The sequence below is a fragment of the Maylandia zebra genome, linkage group LG15 (genome assembly GCF_041146795.1).
Source record: "Maylandia zebra isolate NMK-2024a linkage group LG15, Mzebra_GT3a, whole genome shotgun sequence".
NCBI lineage: Eukaryota > Metazoa > Chordata > Actinopteri > Cichliformes > Cichlidae > Maylandia > Maylandia zebra.
The window spans coordinates 11,891,026-11,914,095 of NC_135181.1; the positions used below are offsets into that span (position 1 = coordinate 11,891,026).

At 40.5% G+C, this 23,070-nt stretch overlaps 1 protein-coding gene across 6 annotated transcripts in view; it reads right to left on the minus strand.

Moving 5' to 3' along the window:
* Nucleotides 1–21,141, minus strand: part of utrn (utrophin) — a 193,250-nt gene extending 172,109 nt beyond the window's left edge. For 2 of the 6 annotated variants that reach the window (XM_014414048.4, XM_014414046.4), the window contains exons 1-2: nucleotides 8,132–8,265; nucleotides 433–494 (exon numbers count right to left, since the gene is read on the minus strand). In XM_014414048.4, coding sequence (XP_014269534.3) covers nucleotides 433–494; nucleotides 8,132–8,213 — 144 coding nt within the window. In that variant the 5' untranslated portion in view covers nucleotides 8,214–8,265. Of the gene's footprint in view, nucleotides 1–432; nucleotides 495–6,040; nucleotides 6,060–7,031; nucleotides 7,209–8,131; nucleotides 8,267–19,278; nucleotides 19,431–20,716 lie in introns of those variants that run through there. The other 4 variants (XM_014414047.4, XM_014414051.4, XM_014414049.4 and 1 more) reach the window with 4 other exon arrangements.
* Nucleotides 21,142–23,070: the final 1,929 nt, after the last annotated feature.

A 23,070-nucleotide genomic window follows, 5' to 3' on the forward strand; every position in this document is an offset into this window, starting at 1 on the left:
TCAGTCTCATTGGTGTATAAAATCAAGCACCTAGACATCCAGTCTATTTTTAAAAACTTTTGTGCAAGAATGGTCATTTAAAGAGCTCACTGCATTTGAGTGTAGTACTGTAACAGGAAGTCAACATTACTCGGCTCACTGTGAAATTTTTCTCTCCCAGATATTCCACGATCAACTGGAAGTGGTATTATTGCAAAGAGGAAGTGTTTAGGAACCACACAGCAACACGGACAACGTAAATTTACAGAGTGGGATTGCTGAGTGCTTAGTCACATAGTACGAAAAAGATGCAAATGCTCTGCTGACTCACTAACTGCAGATTTAACATTTTACAACATTATTAGGCAGATGAAGATATTTTTGTACTATGAGGAAAAAAGGAGAGTGCTTGACATCCATTTGAAAATGTTTGGCTCTAATGTTTCACATTACCTTGGAGAATTGTGCATTTATCCATTTGGTGAACGTTTTCTTCTGCACTGCGTCGTGCTCATCTGTGCAGGAAAAGAACAAAGAAGAAGAATTGATTGTCAAGAACATGAACAGGTGGATCAAAAGTGACGTCAGGTACAGTCAGCCTTTTAAAAGAAGCAGCGAACATTGTTACAACTTGATGTCCATTTCCACCTGGTTTTCCAGGGAGCGACTTGATCTCGGCACAAATTAACTTACACTGATGAGGTAAATGGTAATTACAGCCTGAGGCTTTTTGACTTAAAAGCATCCCGATCAATGTGGCTGGAACATCAGAAAATTACCAGAACAAAATGAGGGGTATTTTAAACGTGCGTACCAAATGTCAACAGGTGCACGGTGTGACAAGTAAAGCCAACAAACCTTTTTGCACATGTGCGCACACCCTTGTCCATTTATAATGTTCCCCTGAATCCAACTGTACAAATATTTCACATTCTCTTCCCACTTGACTCCCTCCCTTCCTGCGCCTCCTTTATTCTCTCCAACATGGCTCTCTAATAAGGCCTCATTGTGTGACAGGCAGAGGGTCAGCTGCTTTGATGTGCCAGGGCGATGGCTGGCTCCTGTAATGGATCAGAGTAGCTCGCACAAAGCCTTAGACTTCTCTTGAGAATTGATTTCAGTTTTACTTAGGCTTCTTTCTAATGTGCCGTTTCTATGAACTCTAAAATAACTAATCCATTGCGTTCTCAGTCAATTTCAGTGTAACCACCAAGGAAACGGGTAAAAAGACGTATTCACATCTGCCTCAAAACACTCTGGCTGAGGTCTTGATCAGACTGTAATCTAAGGTTAGGAAAGCTGTTAAATTGCCTTATGTGTGTGGGGGTCAGGTCAACCAGCAGCTGTGCAAAGCACCATTAAGTGAACAAAAGGTCAAAAGGTTAACATCACCAGCCTCAGCACTGGTTGGCTTCTCTGTTTGGGATGTGTAGAGTGTGTGTGTTTGTGTAGCGGCTGGCTGGGTGACAAACTGCATAAAAACAAGTGCATGGTAAGAGTAGAGTAGAAGCAGGTGAAACAGGTGAACAGGTGACGGGACTGGATAAACAGTGGTAGCAGAGAGGGTTTCTCCTCTGACTTTCCCCAAATCAGTGATCTAAAAGACCTTAAAGACCAAATACATAAGGGCAGATGAGGGAAATGGACAATAGTTTTATAATATACATTTCTTCAGAAATGCCACAGGAAAGGACGAGGTAGCAAGAGACTAGTAAGCGTATGAGGAAACAGGCAACTGGCTAGGTTAGATTTTGAGGTGGGGACCAAACCAGAAGAGGCTTGTTGCCTAGACTGGTATACGCTTGAACTTTGCTATCTTTGTGTCATTGCCTTTAGTGCATCGAATCACAGACTGCTATAGAAACACCTCCCGAGTGTTGGTTGAACCCTCTTCCATATAAATTTGAGGCAGGAAAAAAAAACAAAAAAAAACGCTTGGGGTTTCTTTACTTTTTTGTATTATTCTTAAAGAAAAGACAGCTGATGGAAGGGTTTAATGAAGATGATGACAGAAAAAGGATACATGAGACAAAGAAGGTTTCATGTTGAAAAACAAAATGACAAAATGGTTGGCAAAGACCACGAGCCATAACACGGCACCCAGTAACAGATGATGCTCAATTACAGTAGATAACTTACAGGTGGTTAAACATGTTCTGACAAGGAGAACAGACAAGGAAAGGGATGAAAGAAAAAATAGGTGGACCACCAGACAAAAACAATGCTGGGGGGGGGGCAAGCAGAGTGGGCCAAAAATACTAGAGAAAGGCAGCCAAAAGGGGAGGAATCACTGGCAAGAACATTGAGAAAATAGCTCACAAGGAGCAAAGACAGGTATGCTTTCAACACAATATCAATTTTCCTTTTATAAAAAGGCCCATGCACAGGCCTCCTGTTCTTACAGCGTTATTGGCACCCTGTAGAGGCCCCTGGGGAGAGGGTCCCTTGGGGTTCAGGTCTCCTAGGCTCTCTACCTTACCATCTTCATAGGACAATACACTCGATTCATACACAATGCTCCCCCTCAATCTGTCTGCTGCTCCTACTCGCTGCAGCACAGGAATGCATCGCTGCAGGATAGATCAAAGTAGGCAGCAGGCTGTGTGTGTGAGAAAGTGTGTTCAAGAGTGTGTTTGTATGAGCAACACAAGAAAAAGCAATTTAATAAAAAAGGGGAGTATGCACAAGTTTACAACTTTACATTACACATGTACACCGATGCCAGTTTTCTCATTTGTAGCTAGTCACAGTATCACATACACAATTCAGCTACAGTCCTATTTGTGCAAGGCAGGTATTATGCTTGATTGTGGACACAAACATTCCTTTTACACTCTTCTAGTGTCCCCGAAGCACACGTGCACACTCAGTGTGTTGCAATGTACAGCTTGTGCAACAACTCTTGCAATGACATCTTGTTTAGGTCATTTAAAAATTGTACTTTTATTTTTATATTTTGTTTAATTGGGCCAGAGCCATAAGTGTTTGCTCTAATCAGCTGGGAGGCTTCAAGTTTAAGCTTCGCTTCATTGTAAGTTGATGTGATACGAACATCCAGTGTGACAAAAATAATTCAGCACAAATTCTTGTATCTGTTAAGGAGCTGAATTTAAAACCTGCTATTACAAACATGACTGTTTAATCCGGTCTTTAAGTGATGACGTGATGGAGGCATAAACATTAAAGACTTATGTTCTACATATGGTGCTTTCTATTGACAATACACCAACAATAGCATAGAATAGACATGCTAGACATAGAATAAATATACAATATTGACTTTTTGTTACGCTTTAAATAATCTGCTTAACACATCAGTCAAATCTTTTGCACTTTCTCTTGTTGCTCAGTGAGTAACCGACCCTTTTATCCATCAATGAATCAAGCTTTTACTAGGGCTGCAAAGACTCATTGAGTAAATTGAATAACTAATGAAAAAACCACAACGCAAATATTTTTGCTTTGATGCTTCATTAACCCATGACTCTGCAGCACTCAGCTGTCACTATGCAAGTATTTTAGCGTGGCTAGTTTACGTCTACACACAGCAAAAAGCAAAGAGGCCGAGCTGTTTTCACGACTGTGAGCTCAGGTGGAGTGAATAAACATTTCTTCTAGTGTTCAAAACAGCAGCGCTTGTCACTGTAATCACCATAAAAAAGTTTACTGGGAAAAAGCTAGTGAGCGTCCTTAATCAAATCAAACCACCTGTTCAGCAAGCTCCAGTGTCAAGGAAAAACAAACATTGTAGCTGCTCCCATCAACCGCTGTTGGTTTTACACTGAAAAATGTACAAAAAGCCGCAGAAGTTTAAAATAGAAGCGCATGTGGGCAGATGAACTGGTAACTTAGTCAAATATCGTGTTTAAATCACGCAGCTTGCTAAAAGCTGACAGCAGCCGTCCCACTTTCTATTGCAGTGATACCTGCAGCAAGCAGGGGTGAGTCTAAAAGTGGGACATGGGGTGTACTAGACCCTATTTAGCTCAAAGCTTTAGTAACATTATTTATCAGATTTAGATTAAAGGAATATATAAATAAATTATTATGATAATTAAATTATAATATTTTATTGCAGGCCAGTAAAACTCTGAGCCACTTACCTGAGGCAGTTAGGTTGGACACTGATTTATTATTAACATTAATTATTAACATCTACACCATCAGAACGTGCATTTCTGCAGCAGGAAATTTCGCATCAAATTAAAGCTCAGAGAATGCTCATATGCACCTTTAAAGGTTTACACACTTCAATATGCACATAAACACACCAAAGCTTCCTGCTAATGTAGGAAAGCCTTCAAAGAAGACAGCGCAAAGCCTCGTTTTAGGTTCTATTTAAACATTGTTTTATATGCCATTACTGCATTTGTGATTACTTTTTTTATGCACTTATGTTTGCGCTTAAAAACTACTTTTAAATTTAGCATCCAAATATAGTTTTTAAACTATTAAAACACTGAAATTTCTCAAATAGAAACTGATTAGCTTATTTTTAACATTTTTATTATTGTTTATTAATGTGACACAATTATTTCTTGTTTCAGTATCTTTTACCAGGTCCTCGTCCAATCAGTTTGGAAACTTTCACTTCACTTATTCATGTAATCTGCTTTGACACATTCTATCAACCAAATGAGGAGAAGTAAATATACAGCACAAGCACAGTGAAGAAAGGAATTACATGCACATTCCTTCACCGAGAAAAATATTCCAGCCTTGCCAAACAGTCAACATACGTCTAATAACTGAGTCATACATAAACACATCAGTCTAAGTCTGTATATGCTTTGCACAGACAGTACTGTTATATAGTATTGAGAAACAAGTGATTGTTTTGTTTTTGTTTGTTTGTTTGTTTTTGTTTTTTTTTGGTGGGGGGGGGGGGGGGGGGGGGTTGCCAGCAGTCAAAAAATGAAGTAATGATTACATCAGGAGGAGTAATCTCGAGTTCAGCAGAGTGATCCAACTCATACTCTCAACACATGGTATGCATGGGTGTGCACCCACACCACAGCTTAAGACCAAAGTGTTGTGTTTCATCCTGTTTGCAGAATGACAACAACCAAGGTGATAAATTCTAAAAAAACTCAAACCCACTTTACAGTTCACACCTATTTCTGTCCAGAGTAACAACTTTGTTACAATTACAGTAGGAATTCTTGAGTTATGTTCAAAGCATGTTTCATGAAGTCAGTGACCTTTGATGCACAAATTCTAATCAGTTCACTCTTTGAACCTGATGTGATAACACAAGTTTATTTTTCCTGAAATTTGGCCAAGATCCATCAAGCTGCCAAACTGCAATCATTTCTCTAACTGCTGGATAACAGCACGTTAATTAAAGTTTAAACAGTGCTGACAAACCTGAGAAAAAGAATCACAAACACACCTGAAAAAGATAATATAACATAAATGTTCAAGGAGCAAAAGAAGAAGGAAAAAAAATTAACAGAAGCACACGTTTCTCAAAGCAGCCAGCTGGGAACACAAGAGCAGACACATAAAATATACAGCCCCGGTCTCGCCCTCGCTCTCACAGGTGGAGAGAGCCTGTGACCGCAAAGTAGAGAAAACGGGGAAAACTATGTGGAAAGCACTGAGGTGAGAAATCAAACAAACCATCAGGGTTTCCACGACAGCACCACACAGTAAACACACGGGAGCTCGGAGCTTTTCCAAACAGAGATATTTACAAAGTTTGCCACACCAGTGAGCAGCTGTTACCTCTAACTAATTCATACCCAGCAGCTAAAATCTTAGCCCAAGGTTTTCCCAGTTCGCCGTTTCAGCGAACGGCTTAAAATGCATGTTCGACCGATGAATGAGCACGGCTAACACGTCAACAATACAGCTCCTGCATTAGCTGAAGTGTCTGGAAAAGTAAATGAAAGAAAAACAACAAACTAGCATGAGTGTGGCTACACCAAAAATAATGAGACTGAATGCGTGCCTTTCTCAGGTCATTGGCGAAGCATTAAACTGAGCTCTTGGCTTGGCTGCTACACAGCTCACAAAAAAAAAAAAAAAAAAAAAAAAAGCATCACATGCTGAACTTCACCTTGATGGCTCCTTGGAAGAAGCCTTGGCTACGGACTGTCCTGTCAGGAGAGCACCACCCACGGTTGAATGAAAGGCGCTAATCCGTATACAGGAAATACACACAATCCTACAACAATCACGCTCATACAAGGATACTGCTCAGTCTGACTCAAAGTGTGCTGGCAGACGTGTATTACTTTGAATCTGTAGGTTTAGAGGAATGAATAGAATTCCTATAATTTCCTATGCATTCCTCCTCCCTACCCCACTAGTCACTTGTCTAAGCTTGCCCCAGCCCATACAGCTTTGTTGACACTCTACCCTTGCCAAGATCTGGGAATTTGCAAGGAAAACACTCATAACGTCCAAATGGATTAACCCATATCCCCACTTACATTCTTCAAAACACCCCCATGGTCTGCAGAGGTGCGTGTAATTAGGGCTGAGCAGAAACAGTGAGGTGAGAGGGCACGGGGCTTTGGGGAAGTCAGGCCAGGGTGACGAATTTTGTTCAACAAGCCAGATCACCCCACACACGGCAGAGATTTAACAAGAGCAGTATAAATCGCCTGTGCTGCTTGTAAAAGTGAAGGAAAGAGAAAAAATATAATAAATGCAGTGAAGGAATGTGAAGGAACTCGAACTGGTTTTAACTCCATATGCCCAATTTACAACAGTCCAAATATAGCTTGTATTTTTCTATGCTTGTTCAGATATGTTCAGTTTTTCAGTAGAAATAAAAAGAAATGTCCAAAAACTGACCTTTGGTAAACCCCACCAGTATCTTTGGCGCATTTAACAAAGTGCATGAGAGAAGAAAAACAGAAAAAAGACAGTTTGAGAAAACAAATCTCTCGTTTCATGGCACACTCTCCTTTTAATCCAGCCACCCCATATCTTGCGCCTACACCTTGATCAGATTGCAAGAACACTAAAAATATGCACGATTTAAAACCAAGGTCCTAGCTGCCACCAAACTACAAGCGCGCACACCTGTCAAAAGTTCCTACCTCTAAGACTGAGTCCATGCTGAGCCATCTTTTACCAGAGGCCACCGTAATGCTCAACATAAGAACCAACAGAAGTCAAGTAAAGAGCCGGAGGAGATAGTCCAAGAGTATCTGCGCAAAGAAGAATTCGATATTCCTGCCTCCCTCTTCTTGTCTCTCCCATGTGTCTGTCACTCCTTGACCACAGAGAGAGGAACAGATCGCAAGAATGCAGCAACAGAGAGAAAAAGGAGAGGGGAGGGAAACAGGGACGCTGTCAGGGAAAGGGAAAGTGGTTGGAGCAGAGCGAAACAGGACAGGGCAAGCCAAGGGTAGGGAGTCATGATGCATCGTGTGATAGGGGGCGAACACAGATGAACGCTGTTCGGCACCATTCCAGCATGCGATGGGACAGAATGCAAGTTTGAGGAAAACAAAGGCAAAAATCGGCATGTCAGACAGAGATTGGCACACAAACATAGATGCAACACGGGATTATGGAGTAGGCGATGCGGTGGGGCAGAGGCGTTGACTTTCCTATCTGCATTTGCTGGAAGTCTACACAACTCAAACTAAGGTTGGAAAGGAATTCACAACCAACTTTAACACAACACAGAGGAGCTGGAGTGAAAGAAATGTAAACGCTTAACTCAATTATGTGTAAATGTTGGCAATCTTTACTCCAGTTTTATCAAGAGGTGGTGCAAGCTCTGCAGTGCAATTTGCAGAGCTTCGTGTAGTTACTTTTTCAGTAGAGTATGAGTGTTTTGTGGATGTGACAAAATGAGACATCACACTCTCTTCCATTGTGCAGATAAATCACAACACGACTGCTGATCAGCAGTCTTCTGCTGCGTGATGGTTGACTGGCTAGATAAGGAGCCATAAAACCCAGGGATGATCAACTATCTCATTCACACAAATAAAAAGTATGCACATCACGACTAAAATATGACAGAAAGAGAGAAGTTGTATAAAAATCACAAGGAGGAAAAGAAAAAGAATCGATCAATTGATCAAAGTCATGGGTAACGTTCACAATTACGCTCCTTCGGCTATGAAAAACAGAATCAATGCCGGTGTGTTTAGTCTGCTTTTTAGGTTAATCAAGACAAGCTTACCTAAATCGAGGCTACTTTCATGCTTTCCTTTTCTTCTGAAAAAGTTACGCTTTCTCCACGACATCCATTTACCCAAATTCATGACAGCAATACAGACCTTACAAATATATACACACACACAATGGAGAAAAAGAAAAAGGAAAACAAGTAATCCGGAACAGGAAGACAAGGTAGTGGCAGCAGCGTTAGTGGTGGGAGTGTGAGTGAGTGAGAGAACAAGAAAAAAAAAAAGAAAAGAGAAAGAGGAAGTGGAGGTGAGACAGCATTCATCGATGACGCTGGGTGGGTTTATGTGGGGTGCCGGGTCGGGCACTCTGTCACGACATACAAATGTTCGCACACACAAGGCTGAGAAAAAACCACGAGTGAGAAAAACAGATCGTTAATTAAATAATTAATAGGTAAGTGAAAGGTTAGAGAGGTGTGTGTGTGTGTGTTGTACGCTTTGTGAAATCAGTTGATTCTCGCCTGCAAACACGATACTGCTGGAAACAACAGCTCTAATTCAAATAACCGCGACCCAGAATGAGCGTGCCTTAGCAGAACGGTTTAGGGTTAGGACAGCCACCTCTTTTGCCTTTGGTTTACATTAAAGTGAAGCAATCAGTGTCCCTGACTCTCAGAAAAACAGAACTGTTACAGCAGACTGAGTTAAAACTGAGACGTGGGTCCTGACATTCACCGAGGGTCTCAGCCGGGGCAGTGGAGCAGGGAACAGGGAAAAAGCCAGAGTCCATTTGCCCATTGATATATTTAGTCAATGAGGGCCAACTGAACAAACAGCTCTATTCCCACACAGAGAGTGAAAAAAAAAAGAAAAAAAAAAAGAGTAAGAGAGAGAAATGAGAGGGAGGGCAGAGGGTGAGGGCAAAAGAGAAAGTATATTTTCCTGTGTTTTGTTTTTTGCTTTCCTTTCCTTAACAAAGAGGAAGTAGAAGAGGTGATTCCAGCTTGGTGACCAGCTTCCAGAGTCTGACTGAATTAAATCCACTTCCTTCCACAGGGAGCTGCGGCAGCTGGTCTGGTCACAACTCAGAGGAATGAAATGGTTCGGGTCAGGCTGGCTTTGGCAGTGAGTGAAGGAAGCAGACACCAAAAGGAACTTTCCACTAGGGTGCGTCAGTCAGAGACAGGCGTCCTCCCCCTGTCAGTCCATCCTTACACACCGTCCCCAGAGCATCATCAAGCTGCTTCACTGAAGTCATGCAAAAATGCCCCCCTCCCCCCTTAAATATGCACATAAACATCTCTCTCACGCTTTATATCCAAATATCACTTCTGACTAGAGACTGGAAGACATGAATGAAACCCTTTCATTCCACGTCTCACCACAAACAGTCCTAAGTTTACATGACAATCAAAGTTGATGGTTTCCTGGATGTCTGGTATTTGAGCTTCAGTAATTATTAGACAGAAAATTACTTATAAAACTTAATATAATTAACTCTTGCCATATATTAAGTCTAAATGTGTATGTGAACATAAAAGTCAAAAATGGCAAGTGAGACATAAAGTTAGATATGCAAAACATGCGTACATGCAGTTTTCCCTGGCTCAGCATCATAGCTAACACTAGAACTCCTTTCAATTATGAATAATACAAAGGACCTTATGAAATCTATATGCACAGAGATGAGACCGCCCATCAGCGATTCATCTACACACATCACCCTCTGGCATGGACAGTGCAGTCGCTCTGCAGCTTAATGCACAACTGTCACCCCAGTATTTTTACATTTACAGTAATCACACTAATAGATGTACAACCTTCTCAAATGATCTCAGAAGAATGCACACAAAGCATAAATCAATATAAACATCATATTTGGTGTTTCACACACAGTTTTGGAGGGTTTCATGGACATGACATTGAGTTAAGCACATCAAAGTGAGGTGAAAAGACATATTCATGCTTAATATCATGAAACGGTAACCCAGCTGTGCATTAATCCTGCCACCTGCCACATTCTGGCGTCATCCTGCATTTCAGCTGCTGCAGCCTACAGTGTCACCAGCGTACAGTGCAGCCCTCCGCTCTGCACTCCGGGGGTAGATAATCACAGGAAGACAGCAAAATGCTGATTGGATTTTATTTTGAGATTCAATTTAGCTTATATCCATAGTGTTGTGACTCACTGGCAAGAACAACAACACTGATTTAAATGTTTTCTATAAAGGAGAAGTACAAGTACTGCACTGTGTAAGGAGAAATGAAAGAAGGGTAAGAGTCGAGGTATGTTATAATCATTCCTTATTTATTAGGGGTGGGGGAAAAAATCAATACTGTGTAGTATCGTGATATTTTGTTTGCTAATAATGTATCGATACAGGGACAGCAGAAATCGATATTTTGTTACAAAAACATTTTCGTGGACTGGAACTGACTTCAGAGCATGTTGATCCTTTTTCTGAGCAAGAATCCTGACATTCCTTCACTGTCCAAATGTGTTTAACTTTTTTTTTGGCAGCAATAAACATGACAGTTTACTTATTTTAATTTAAGACATGTTTTATCTTAATTAAGCTTAAAACTTTTTTATTTAATGTAAAATTATATTTTGTTTTAATTTACTTTCAAATTCTTCAGTTGCTGAATGGGCTGCATAGTTTTCATAAATTGCATAGTTCAGAATAGCTATAATTGTACCAGATGGTTGCATTCAGTTAAGTTGGACTAGACTGTAATACAAACCGTTCAGTTTGTCAACAATAAAACTGACTGAAATGAGAGAAAGACTGAGTGTGAGACTTTGATATTAGATAAAATGAATATTGATAAAGTTTACCTTTATGTACAGAATTTGAATATTGCAAAATAATTTTAAAAAATTGCAATAATATCGTATCGTGCGTTAAGTATTGTGATAATATCGTATCGTGGGATTTATGGTGATTCCCACCTCTATTATTTATCCTGTTAATTTTCCATCATCTGGCATTAGTTCACCAACCCAACAATGTTTTGCCAGGTTCGCTTGTCTCCAAAATGTCTGTACACGTGGGTCAGACACAGACAGACTGAGACTACCTGATTGTGGCTGAGAAGTCCCATGTTAGCCAACTGCCTTGTCAAACTGGATTCTGAAACTATGGATTCTGAAACTATACAATCATTGAGCATGCAGTTCAGACAGATCACAAAATAAGCTCAACCAACAGCCATTCTCCGCTGACAGAAAATCCCCAAAAGAGACCTTCCGACTCTGCTGTCACTCTTTGATGTTGATGTGTTGCAGGAGTTAGGTGATGAAATGGTGCAATTAACTTTGTGTTTGTTTCCTCCAGCCTCCCTTCCTGATATTCCACATTGATTTCAGGTTTGTGAGCCTCTCCTGTCACGTGGCTTCTCTGGCTTTTTCTCTCTCTTTTAACCACAAACAGGTTCTTCTTTAACAATAATGTCTGTGTGATCGTTATATCTCAACACAACATCGCACATCATACACCAAGTTAAAATTGAATAACTAGGAAATCCAAACCTTTTACATGTTGGACCTTCACTTAAATCCACTCAAGTAGATTCCTTTGTTTACATCCTAGAACTTCATCAGCTCATTAGCACATGTATCATTGTAGTCAGTCCTTTCCATCTCTATTGAGCCTCTCTATGCAACGCTGGAAAAACAAAGTGGGTTGTTATGGATCTATGCTAGTTGCCAAATAACCATGCCACAACTTTATATAACATTTTTAGCATGATAACTAAATAGATCTGTATCATTTTATGCACCAAACAACAAAAATATTTAGTACTGTAGCAAGAAAGTAGGAGTGATGCGATAGGTCAGAATGTAGAATAGACAACATAGATTGTAGCTGTAATGAGCTTAGGACAAGGGGTAAGAAAGGAGGAATGAAATGGGAAGTGCCTGCAGTGGAAAATAAGAAATCCACAGGAGGAGGGGAAAAAAGTGGTCTGTGAGTGTTTAACAACTGTAGGAACATTTAAGACTGATGATTTTCTGCCATTCCCAGTGTGGTCTTGAAGAGCTTGACATCTTGCCTGGGCGGGGTGTCTCAATGCTGCTCATGCACATGCACCAAAGAGGCAGAGTCCCACACACAACCACACCCAGGGGAGATGCTTTGGCCCAGGCCTTCATTCCCACATTTCCAGCCAGGACTTTGCAAAGTAAAGTTTCCTCCCATTTCCCAAGCAGCCAGATTAAGCTGCAATCAAAGACATTAACACAAACACAGAGAGGCTTGTGTGCCCATATAGAGTGAAGATACATCCAGCTGCGTGTTCCCTGTGGAAACTTCTTTCTCAAAGTGGAATAAACTCATGAAAACTCCCACTGACCCAAACAAGCCTGGGAGTCTCCAAAAAAGCAGAGGCAAAGAAACAATTCAGGTCATTACGTTGCATCAAGAGGCGGCACACAGTGAAAGCCTCTTTGTTTTGATTTGTATTCCATGCTACCCACACATGCAAACACACACCCATTATAAGCATTTTGCATGTATATCATTGCACTCACTGACAGCTTGAAAATCTGTTTTTAAAGTAACAGCAAAGCTATGAAACAATAACAAATGAGAATAATAACAACTCCGGATCGTCTCAGTGTTTCACCCAGTTACTCTTGAACACAGGCACGCACAGAACAGCTGAAATACTGAGTACACCCAGCTCCAAGAAGCCAAGGCCCGAATTAAGGATCTGTGACATGTAGCTGAGCGAGTATGGTGACAAAACACACCCTCTACACCACCCATTTGGTGACATTCACATTCTCTTGTTGAAAACACAAATATGTCTTACATTGTGTCACACCCAAAGGTAAGCAGATGATCCAGTCTGTGGCTCATCGCACATATAAAGCTGATGGTTAAGCTTCCCATTTCAACCAGTCAACCAATTACTTTTTCCTCATATCTTTCATGTGACACATATTGCACAAAGCACGTACCAAAACAAAGTGTGGGAACCAAGTAGGATAGACTCCGTCAGCTAATGTCAAAACACTACACTACACAACATTTCAAGGCACCCACCAGCTCTTAAAGTATATTGTCTGGGACTTATACAGATACTGTTATGGATCATACGAAATCAATACTGATGAGTGGAGAGCAGAACAAAGAGCAGAAACAATAGAGAACAACAAGGCCAGGTCAGGTACTGACTCAGGTTTAGAGCAGGCTCCTCCACAGAGCTCTCAAGTGACAAATAAGGATCGGGTGATTGTTTCTCACCTCATTACTGTGTGATGTTAAACAACAGCCGCTAACCCTGTGAGTGATATATGACCTTTAACATTTGTATGCACTCAGGAATGGAAAGAAGAAAAGCACACGCACAGACAGGATGTAAAGGCAGGACTTTAGCGGTTATAAGGTAATCCAGCTGTAACTGTGTCAAGTAGTGTGTCTAACCATCCTCTTATCCCATTCAGAACTGATTTGCAATGTGGCAAACCACAAAATTAGCACTTTACCATATACAGCACAGCCTACAGGTCAGATGGAGGGCAGCAGCTAGTGATTTATTTATTTTAATTATAGGGGACTTATTACCCTAAATTCCAGCTTTAAATTCTTGGACTTTGTTAGAGTAGTTTTGTATGATGCATCGTTTAACATAATCCTTATTTACAATTTCAGCCACTCAGTTCATGCTGCGTGAAACATGGCCAACCTTTCTCCTGATTGGTTGTCCATCATGAACAGAAGATTTGTGTGCTAATAGCCAGAGCTGTGTGCCTGGGATTAACAATAGCCCCTCTTACTGACATCATGCTAATCCAAGAAAAGACAAAACTCTGGAAAGTGTTAAGAGCAATCAGAAGCCTGACCTGTTTGCTCCCCACCTTTCTTTCACATGTGAGGTATGTATGCATGCATGCAAGTATGCATTCATTCATTTTCTTAACTGCTTACTCATCTTCAACTGGTGAGCGGACTCGAGCCTATCGTAGCTGAATGGCAGCAACAGGGTTGTGCAGAAGGACAATGGTGTCAGACATGGTCAAAGTTAACGATGACAGCTCGCCAATCAAGGCGACTTTTAGCCAATTTCCCCATTGATGTGTTAAATTTATGTTGTCATTGTGCTGAGATTTGTGATAAATTCAATCTGTGAAGCACTAGGTTTCACATCGTACCTCAACACATAACCAAAACTTGCAACGCAGATGTTTCCAGGCATGCACAAGTTGGTACCCAAACTTCTCTGCACTTTGAAGTTGGTGTGCGTGTCTGTTTATGTGGATAGCGGCTAAGAGATCCATCATGATCGTCATCTAACGAGAACAAACAAGAGGAGGATATTTCTGACTACTGCTGGATTGATTTTTAAATCTGAGTGTAATATGACCACATCTGCAGAGATCCAAGAGATGCCATTTCATCTTCCTCCACTGGGTGTTTTTGTCTGTGAGAAACTCGGCTGTGTTGGGGAGGGGAGGGTAAAGACTGCAGTAGAATCAAGTGAGATTTTAAGTAGAAGGAACCAGGATGAATTTGTAGAACTGGAGTTTCAAGTTAAACTCCAGTTCCACAAATTAAGCTATGTGTTTAAGCCATACATCTTTACAACCTAGGCTCCTCTGCAATGACTGAGCCTGATCCTAGTATCCAGTCTTCTAATGACTTTCACACTGAACTGAGATGATACAATGCAAATACATTACTTTGCACTAGTATAATTACATTAAAATAAATGAAATTAACATGTTAACATAAAAATATGAGCTTATTTTTTTAAACAAGGTTGTTAGCTCCCGAACAAATGCCACATAAGTTTGGCTCTCCTGTTTCCAGGAAACTCTAAACTTTTCTCTATAACCTTCGGGAAATCAGCTTCATACAGACAAACATGTAATCTTAACCTTTTCAATTCCACTTCCTGCTCTTTTGCCTCTCTTTTCTTCACACTCCAAAGTGTGTTGATGCTGCAACATTAACATCTCTTTCTGCTGTTCAAAAGTTAACGCAGATGGAATTACCTTGCGGCCACCTTCTGCAATCAATACACTGTTCTCAATAAGCTTTTCTTTTAAAATAGAAAAAACTTCATCCTTTTGGAGAGTCTAGAGCAATCAATGCCAAAATGCTCTGCCACTTCCCAGTGCTCTTTTTTTGTAAGCAGTTAACAACTGTTCACTGGGAGTTTGAAAAAACTCATGTGCAGATGCCATGTCCACACAAAAATAGTGTAAAATATACTGTACACACTTCTGGGACTGGACCACAGAATATAACTGATAGAATAAAAAACAGTTATTGATACAAAATTGTTGTACAACACTAGGTTAACAATTACTGGTATGAAACACCCAGCAGTAAGGCACACTCTTCCCTTACTAGCTACCTAACCAAAAGAAACTTACTACATACACTAGACCGTAGTCTTCATGCATTTGGTGGTGGGTGTTTTAAACACACAGCACGGTAACTGATGACAAACCGACTAGCTGCCAACTTTGGCAACAAATTGGCAACAAAAAGACAAGGCTTAGCTTGTTCAATTAGTTTATTTAACAAAGAAATACTTAAACGTGAGATGAGTAATCGCACATATGAGTGATGAAATGCCCAGCATGGATGCTTGTAAAGGTAGGTGCAATATGTTGTAAAAAGAGGCATGTAACAAAAATACTACACGTTGGCAAGCAGCCTCCCGGATTCTCTCTCTCTCTGTCTGAGTGAGTGAGTTGGTTTTATATACTCCTGTCACTCCCACCTCTCAGGTGCAGCTGGATATGTAACAATCTAACCCAGGGCTGCAGGAAGGGAAAACACAACAGTGCCAAATGAAGTGCTACCAAGCCATTATATGTTTCATTATTTTGATCCCACTGTCATTTATTATTTTACTAATAAATACACTTACTGTAAACTATTCATTGTTGTATATTCAAGTTATTTTACTCTAAGATGGAAGAAGTTCGATCAGTGCATCCCTAGCAGATACATTACCTGCTCTGTCAGCTTTAACCTCCACCCCATTTCCTCTGTTTTCTTTCCTCCTTGATCCACTGTAAGCTTGGATAGTAACCTGACACACTGAACCACCTCCCCTCGCCCCTCCAGAGACACTAATGTGCATTTGTCTGTGAAACGGAGTGACTATATAGCTAGTTCATAGAAAACTTGGTAACACACATACACACCCCTGCTCCAACCTACACTGCAGTGAGATCTCAGGCAAGCACCAAATGGAAAACGAGCCAGCTGAAATAACGAACGTGCTCACTCTCTCTGCAAGATCAGGACGCCTGGCGCTAACTTTGTGACAGTCACTAAGCGTGACAAAAAACAGAGTTTACCGTTTGAGCGCGCGCTCTGCTGTTGGCTATGAATTCTCCAACCTTTCAAACATGCCCACATGGTGGCCGGCATGGAGATTAACAAGTGCGCTAATGCTTGTCTTCACAGCTGCAAAAACATCCCTCCACCTGCTCACCACACACACACACACAGACGCACACACACTCACCTGCTTGTCACTCTCTTCTAATACCCCATGTTTCAGCTCTGTGTAGACTTTTTCTCATGATGACAGAAACCACATGAAACAAACCCAGTTTTGGGTGGGTGTCTAAGGATCACTGTTAACAATCAGCCTCACTAGTTTATAACATGGTGAAAGAAAGAAGACTTTATAGTGATCGGGGTAGACCACATGATATTTTATCAGCGTTTAGCTTGAAGCCATTTCCCAGATTTGCCTTGGTTTCAAAGCAAGCGCGTACTCTCTGAATTCTAAAACAGAACAGCTCATTTCTGTCATATTTATCCACCAACTACAAACACACACCACAAATTTCCATCGTCAAAGAGAAGATAAGAACCACTTGTGCCGAGGCTCCCAGGTTACCTCGACATACATGTGAGCGGCCGTATTTTCTAAGTTGCGTTTTTTTGTGCAGCTATGCTACGTGCTAAATTTTCCCCTCGTTGCCATAAAAGAAAACATTACTTTTAGGGTTGCTAGGGAAACCTGAATCTTTGTGAGAAAAGCATTGTGGTCTGGAGACAAGCATTATAAATTACAAACTCCATCGGCACAGTGGAATTCCTGGCATGGAATCCACCAGTGCTGTGAGGCTGGGTGGGTGAGGCTGGGTGGGTGAGGAAAGCTGGCATGAGAACTGGCCTCTTTTTACTGTATTTAACAAGTTTACAGCAGGAATTGGGAGTTAGAAGGGGGGAGGGCTATGGTGAAACCCAGAACACAGGCTTTAAATATATTTATATGTGTTCTTTTTTATAGGAACATTAAAGTAGAAACATTCCAAGGCCGAAGCTCCTACTTACCAATGACCTAAAATAGGTCAAGTAACACTTTAGCCTAACATATAGCAGGGTAATCCTATTACCAATATCAGTGTGTTAAAATAACAATTGAAAGACACTGTTTTTTTTCCCCACTTCTTCATATTATTAATTCCATTTTTGACACTGAATTTTTTTAGTACAACAGGGGTCAACCTCATTTATATCAACAGCCACATAAAGCCCAATTTCATTTTAAGAGGGCCAGACCAGTAAGGCTACTGCCTAATAACCTATTGAAAATACCCAAAACATTTTCCCCTTACCGTCAGTCTAAAGCAGTTTGACTACACATTTAATCCTGAGATGTTTTATAAAAGAAACCTGCAATTTTACTATTACATCTCACTTTTTCCAAATCACAAAGACACCAAAGAAACCTATTGACACGGCTCATTGAGACTACACTGTAAGAAATAAACAACTTTATCCTGTAATTTAAAAATAATAAATCATGTGAGAACTCAAAGAAAAACTTTCTTTTTTTTTACTGTTTAAAGCAGAAAAGTCTTATTTTTAAGTATATGATAGGCTTATGTTTTACATCATTGTCAGTAAGAGGCCTGTAAAACTGATCCAAATACAGTCAAAAAGCCACACTTTATACTCTCCTTTGAAATTTCCATGTTTTCCAAAGCCCTATAGTAGGCCAGATTGAACTCTTTGGCAGACTGATTCTGGGGGGGTGTTTTAAACTTCTGTCTGTGCCAACAGATAAATATTGAAATCTGTAAATTATTTTTTAAAAATCTAAACAGGAATAACAACTGTTGCTCAGCTGATCACAATAGTTGGCTGATGTATATAAATGCATTCCTAACTTTGATCCTCATTTCAGTTATCAGTGGAAATGGAAACCTCATGAGTTACATGGCAATGATTTTGCACCTTAAGCCAAATGCTGCTTTAACATCAATTTACATCCAAGACGTTTAACTTAAAGCTCAGTTTTTGTCAAAAGTAAACAATCCCCATATGACAATAGTGTTTGTGTAATAGTTACTCGTACAGGTAAAGTGTTTGATATAAGAGTGATGAGCTTGCTTTCCTCTGTTCTGTCTTACACTCCAATTTTCTTTGTATCTTGTCAGCCCATTTGACCTGGGCACCAATTTTAAAATGGGACATCCTTTAACAACCTCTTTAGCGGGATGTATAATGATAAACTTACAATGCAAAGTTTCACTCTAGACTCCTCTAACATAGGAAAATGTGTGCTTATATTGTTCTTCCAGTTTGCCATGTTCTAACTAAATGTACTGTTCAAAGAGCCAGGAATAGACTAAATCAAGATGGGTACACAACATCAGGGCATTGTCCTCCAATTACCTTAATTTAGACCAACTAAAGCACTCCTCTAACTAGAACAACAACTTGTTTGTAAGCGTCTCTCCCTCTGAGGGCGGTGTCTACGAAATATTAACCTATGGAATGGAACGATCTGCAGAGAACGTGATCAGTGGGTGTGTCTCTCTCTAAAACCATCCCTACATTCTTGTCCTCCCCTTCTTCTGCTGCTGGACACTTTCCCTTTCTGTTTCCCCTTGCAAAGGTGTGATCGCAAACCCACTCTGTCCTCATTACGCTGTGTTGTGTGCTGTGTCTCTCTTCCCCTGCCTCCACGTATGGTTAACCATACACCAACAGGATTTCTGGCTCTGTCACGGTTTTCTAACAGTGACTGCACATGTTCACGCACAACAAACTGTTGCCTCGTGCCATTTATTCTGTTAAAGAACACTGAAAGCTCTGACAACCTTTGGACTTGCATGCTCTGCTTCATTTGTTCACGTTAGGGAACATTAAGTACTGGAGACAGCTGCAAAATACCAACACAAACAATGGACATAAATATCAAAACATACCAGATCTTGATTTGATTTTGTCGTTGAATTCTTCATTAGCTCCTCCCCCAGCGACGTCTCCGGGTGACGCCATTGCAGCCCAGTTAATCCAGTGCTAGATTAGGTAAAATAGTGATCAATTTCCAGGCCTCTCAGCAGCCCTCTTCCTGCACCTGTAAGGAATAAAAATGAAAACTCAAACTCCACAGTTCCTCCAAAAACAAAATTTTTTACTGTCAAATTAGTTCTCTATTGCTTTCATATGACATTTAGTAGAAGACAAAAATCCACAAATGGCCAGATCAAGTGTCTCAGACCTGGTACCTCATGACAACCTAGGATGTCTCAGGAGGAAACAAGCTTTTTAAACCATGTCTTAGGATGCCAAGCTGTGCTCTTCTTTATCTTTAAATAACTCCTTAACTGGCAATTAAAATGTGGACTTAAACCTTGGCATGGAAGCAATCTAGATATTGAAATCAGCATCAACACAACAAAGAAATCTGACCGAAGAGATGTTTTTTGTTCAAGTCTCAGTTTGAAACTCAAAAGAAAAAAGCTCCAGTCAATACTTCAGCTGGTCATCTCAATTCACTAGCTTACATTTCTGAGTCATGCTGCAGCTTTTGAGACCCCTTTTTTTGGTCTCGCTTATGCCTGTGGTCTGTTTCACTTCAGGGTATCCTTTCATTAAAACTCAACCACTTTCCCTTCCAAAATAGCTTACTTTTTTACCATGAAAGGACTTCATGTGCAGTTTCCCCCCCTTACAGTTCTTGGTGAGTTACAGTTCTTGAGGGATGATGCAAGACCCCAAAAATAACAACTGTAAACTCAATGAAAAGTCAGCCTCATCTGTCTTGCAGCTATCTTTAATTTCAGTTCCTCTTTTTGTAAGTGGAGTAGTGCTGACAACCAGACCAAAACAACTGAGAAGATTTTTTAAAAATAATAATAATATATATACACATATATATATATATATATATATATATATATATATATATATATATATATATATATATTCTAATCTCATCTCTTTGACTCACAAGTGTGGTGCAGAACTTTCTAGCTTGCCCCAAAGTGGACTGGACCAAAGTGCACATGTTAACTGCTTAAAAGCACGCATATATATGGATAATCTGACGGGACTAGCGCGATCCTTACAAAATATACCAAGTGACTTTTAAACAGTGAATCAATGATAGTCTTGTTTTAGTTAATGTTTTATCTCTTAGGTATGACTGCGGCAGTTTGGGAATTTTTGTTTAGTGCTGCACCACCCCTCAGCCAACTCACTGCAAGATTACTGTGATTTTTTTTCTTATCCCATTTAATTTCAAACTTTTCTCTCTCAGTGGCTCCTTTTACAATTAAATCCGATAGCGAACTTCACAATAACGTACCATAGTGATGAGCACTACAGGTCATGGGCGTTTTCGTGGATCCAATCACTCACCTCTGCTGTCACCAAGGGTCAGGAGACGTGTTCCCTCAGAGCAAGTCCAAAACGTGTCGAGTACGGATGGACAAACAGGGTAAAATGTATTAAAACTGCGTGGATCTAATTCATCTAAGGCATTTTCTACGAGAAACGAGGCGTCTTTCCCCACTAACTAGCGTTAAAACTTAGCTGACGTTAACCAAAGAGAACCGTCCCCGAGCGCATCCAGTCTCCGCGATGTGCCAAAAAAGCTTCAAGAGACGCCTTTTGGCAACGCAATGCAAGGTGAGGCCACCGTCGTCTACCAAAGCACACGGCTAGCTGTCTGTTGCAAACGGAGAGCTGGTTACAACATTTCACGGGTGAGCACCGCAGAGCTGTTCACTCAGGTCCACAACTTTTGTTCCTGTTGCTTTTCTCCACTCTTTCTCCCTGTTACATACACTGACCCAAACAGCAAGCTAAATGCAACGGAAACGGTAGCGCTGTCTTTCAAAATAAAATAGTCAAAGAACTAAAGCAGTTCCTCGCAGTGTTATATTGTTACTGAGGCGTCGGAAATAAACGAAATAATCTTTTTATAGATGGAAAATGATATATTCACCGGATAATAGACTCAATCCTAATAACCGACTCACGTTGCAACAACCTAGGACTTATTTTGAAGGCATATATCGGAACTACATTGGCCCCTCTGGGTGACTTGATTTCGCTCTGTAGCGTGTCCCTCTGGCTGTAAAAGTTTTCCTGAGTCTGAGATGGAAACATGGCGCGGTGGCCGTCACGTGATGTAATTCTAACAAAACCTATGACTCTCACGGGGAAACACAAACTTTAATAGAAACACTAAGCCAGGAGAAATAATGGACGGTGGAAAAACAGTTTCCACGCCTTTCCACCTAAAGGGAACGCAAACTGACTAAAGCCTGACGCTGGATCAGAGAGATTTGTTTTATTGCAGCATGTGGGCAATGTGACCCATTTAATTAATTGAACTCTCTGCATTAATGGTTGTATTTAGACACCTACAGATTTGTTGTCTCTACAAACTGGTCCGTACCAATGCTTGATTGTATATCATATTATAATATTGCTATTGATGCATTAAGAGGGGCATTTCATTTGACCTATATTTTGGGTAGTTTTATTTATTAACACTAAATATTTCACTGGCAGATCAAGCAAAGTGATTCATTTTTATTTATATACCAACAAATCAGACACTGTACCTTACACTGTAAGGTAAAGACCCCTGCGGTATTAAAGAGAAACCCTCCGATAACCCCCTGTGAGCAAGCATTAGGCAAATGCGGGGAGGAAAAACTCCCTTGCAAGAAAAGAGACCTCCAGCAGAACCAGGCTCAGTCATCTGCTAATACTGGTTAAGAGGTGAGGGTAAAGAGAAGAGAAAAAGGAGATGTGATGCACAGAGACTATGCAAGAGACAGGACAAGAATTAATAGCCTGCAGCAGTGGTATATAAACACCTGGGGAATGAAAAGAAATCTAGAGAAGAAATGCTGAATGGATCACAGGAAGTACCCCAGCAACCTTAGTCTAGAACAGAATAACTAAGATATGCTTCAGGGTCACCTGACCCAGCCCTAACTATAAGCTTTATCACAAAGGAAATGATGACTCAGCGAAATAGTAAGTACAGTCATGTAAAAGGAAGAGGGACAGAATGTATAAGATGCATAGAAATGGACAGGTACCCCAAAGATGCACTTCCTGGAAAGAGTAACTGCATTCCACGCCTGGCTGCTTATCACTTTATTGAGTATTTCAGCCCATAAACAAATCCTGGGAATTACTGGGCACCCAGGTACAGTGTAAAATCCCCAAAATGTGTGTTTGTGTGTGGGTTTTTTCTAGTTTAATTCAAAATTACAACCAGCAAAGCTCCAACAAAACATATGTTGCTTTTTTCAATCAACACACAAAACAGGTTTCTCCTCAATAACCAACTTTATTCATATAGCAGCTTTGATACACAACTACAAACAAAACAAGACAGGAAGACAAACAGATAATCAAGTTTAAAACATAAATAATGACAAGTAAAATAAGAATCAAACCCTTATTTATGGCCACGGCTTAAATGGAAAAAATAATAAGAAAGTTAATACATACAACAGCAACAATCGTTACCATACACACCCCTCCACCCCTGATGTCTCAGGTTTCATGTTGTGATAGTGAGTTATGTCGGCCTGAAAACAACAACTTTTCCCGTGTCTGAGGGGACTGAATAATAGATTAGACCCCATTAGAAAAAGTCTCTGAGGCTTTGGGGGATGTTGAGATGTTGATCTGCCATTGTATGCCCTCATCCTTCTCCCTCTGCGTCTCAGTTATCGGGCCTCTTT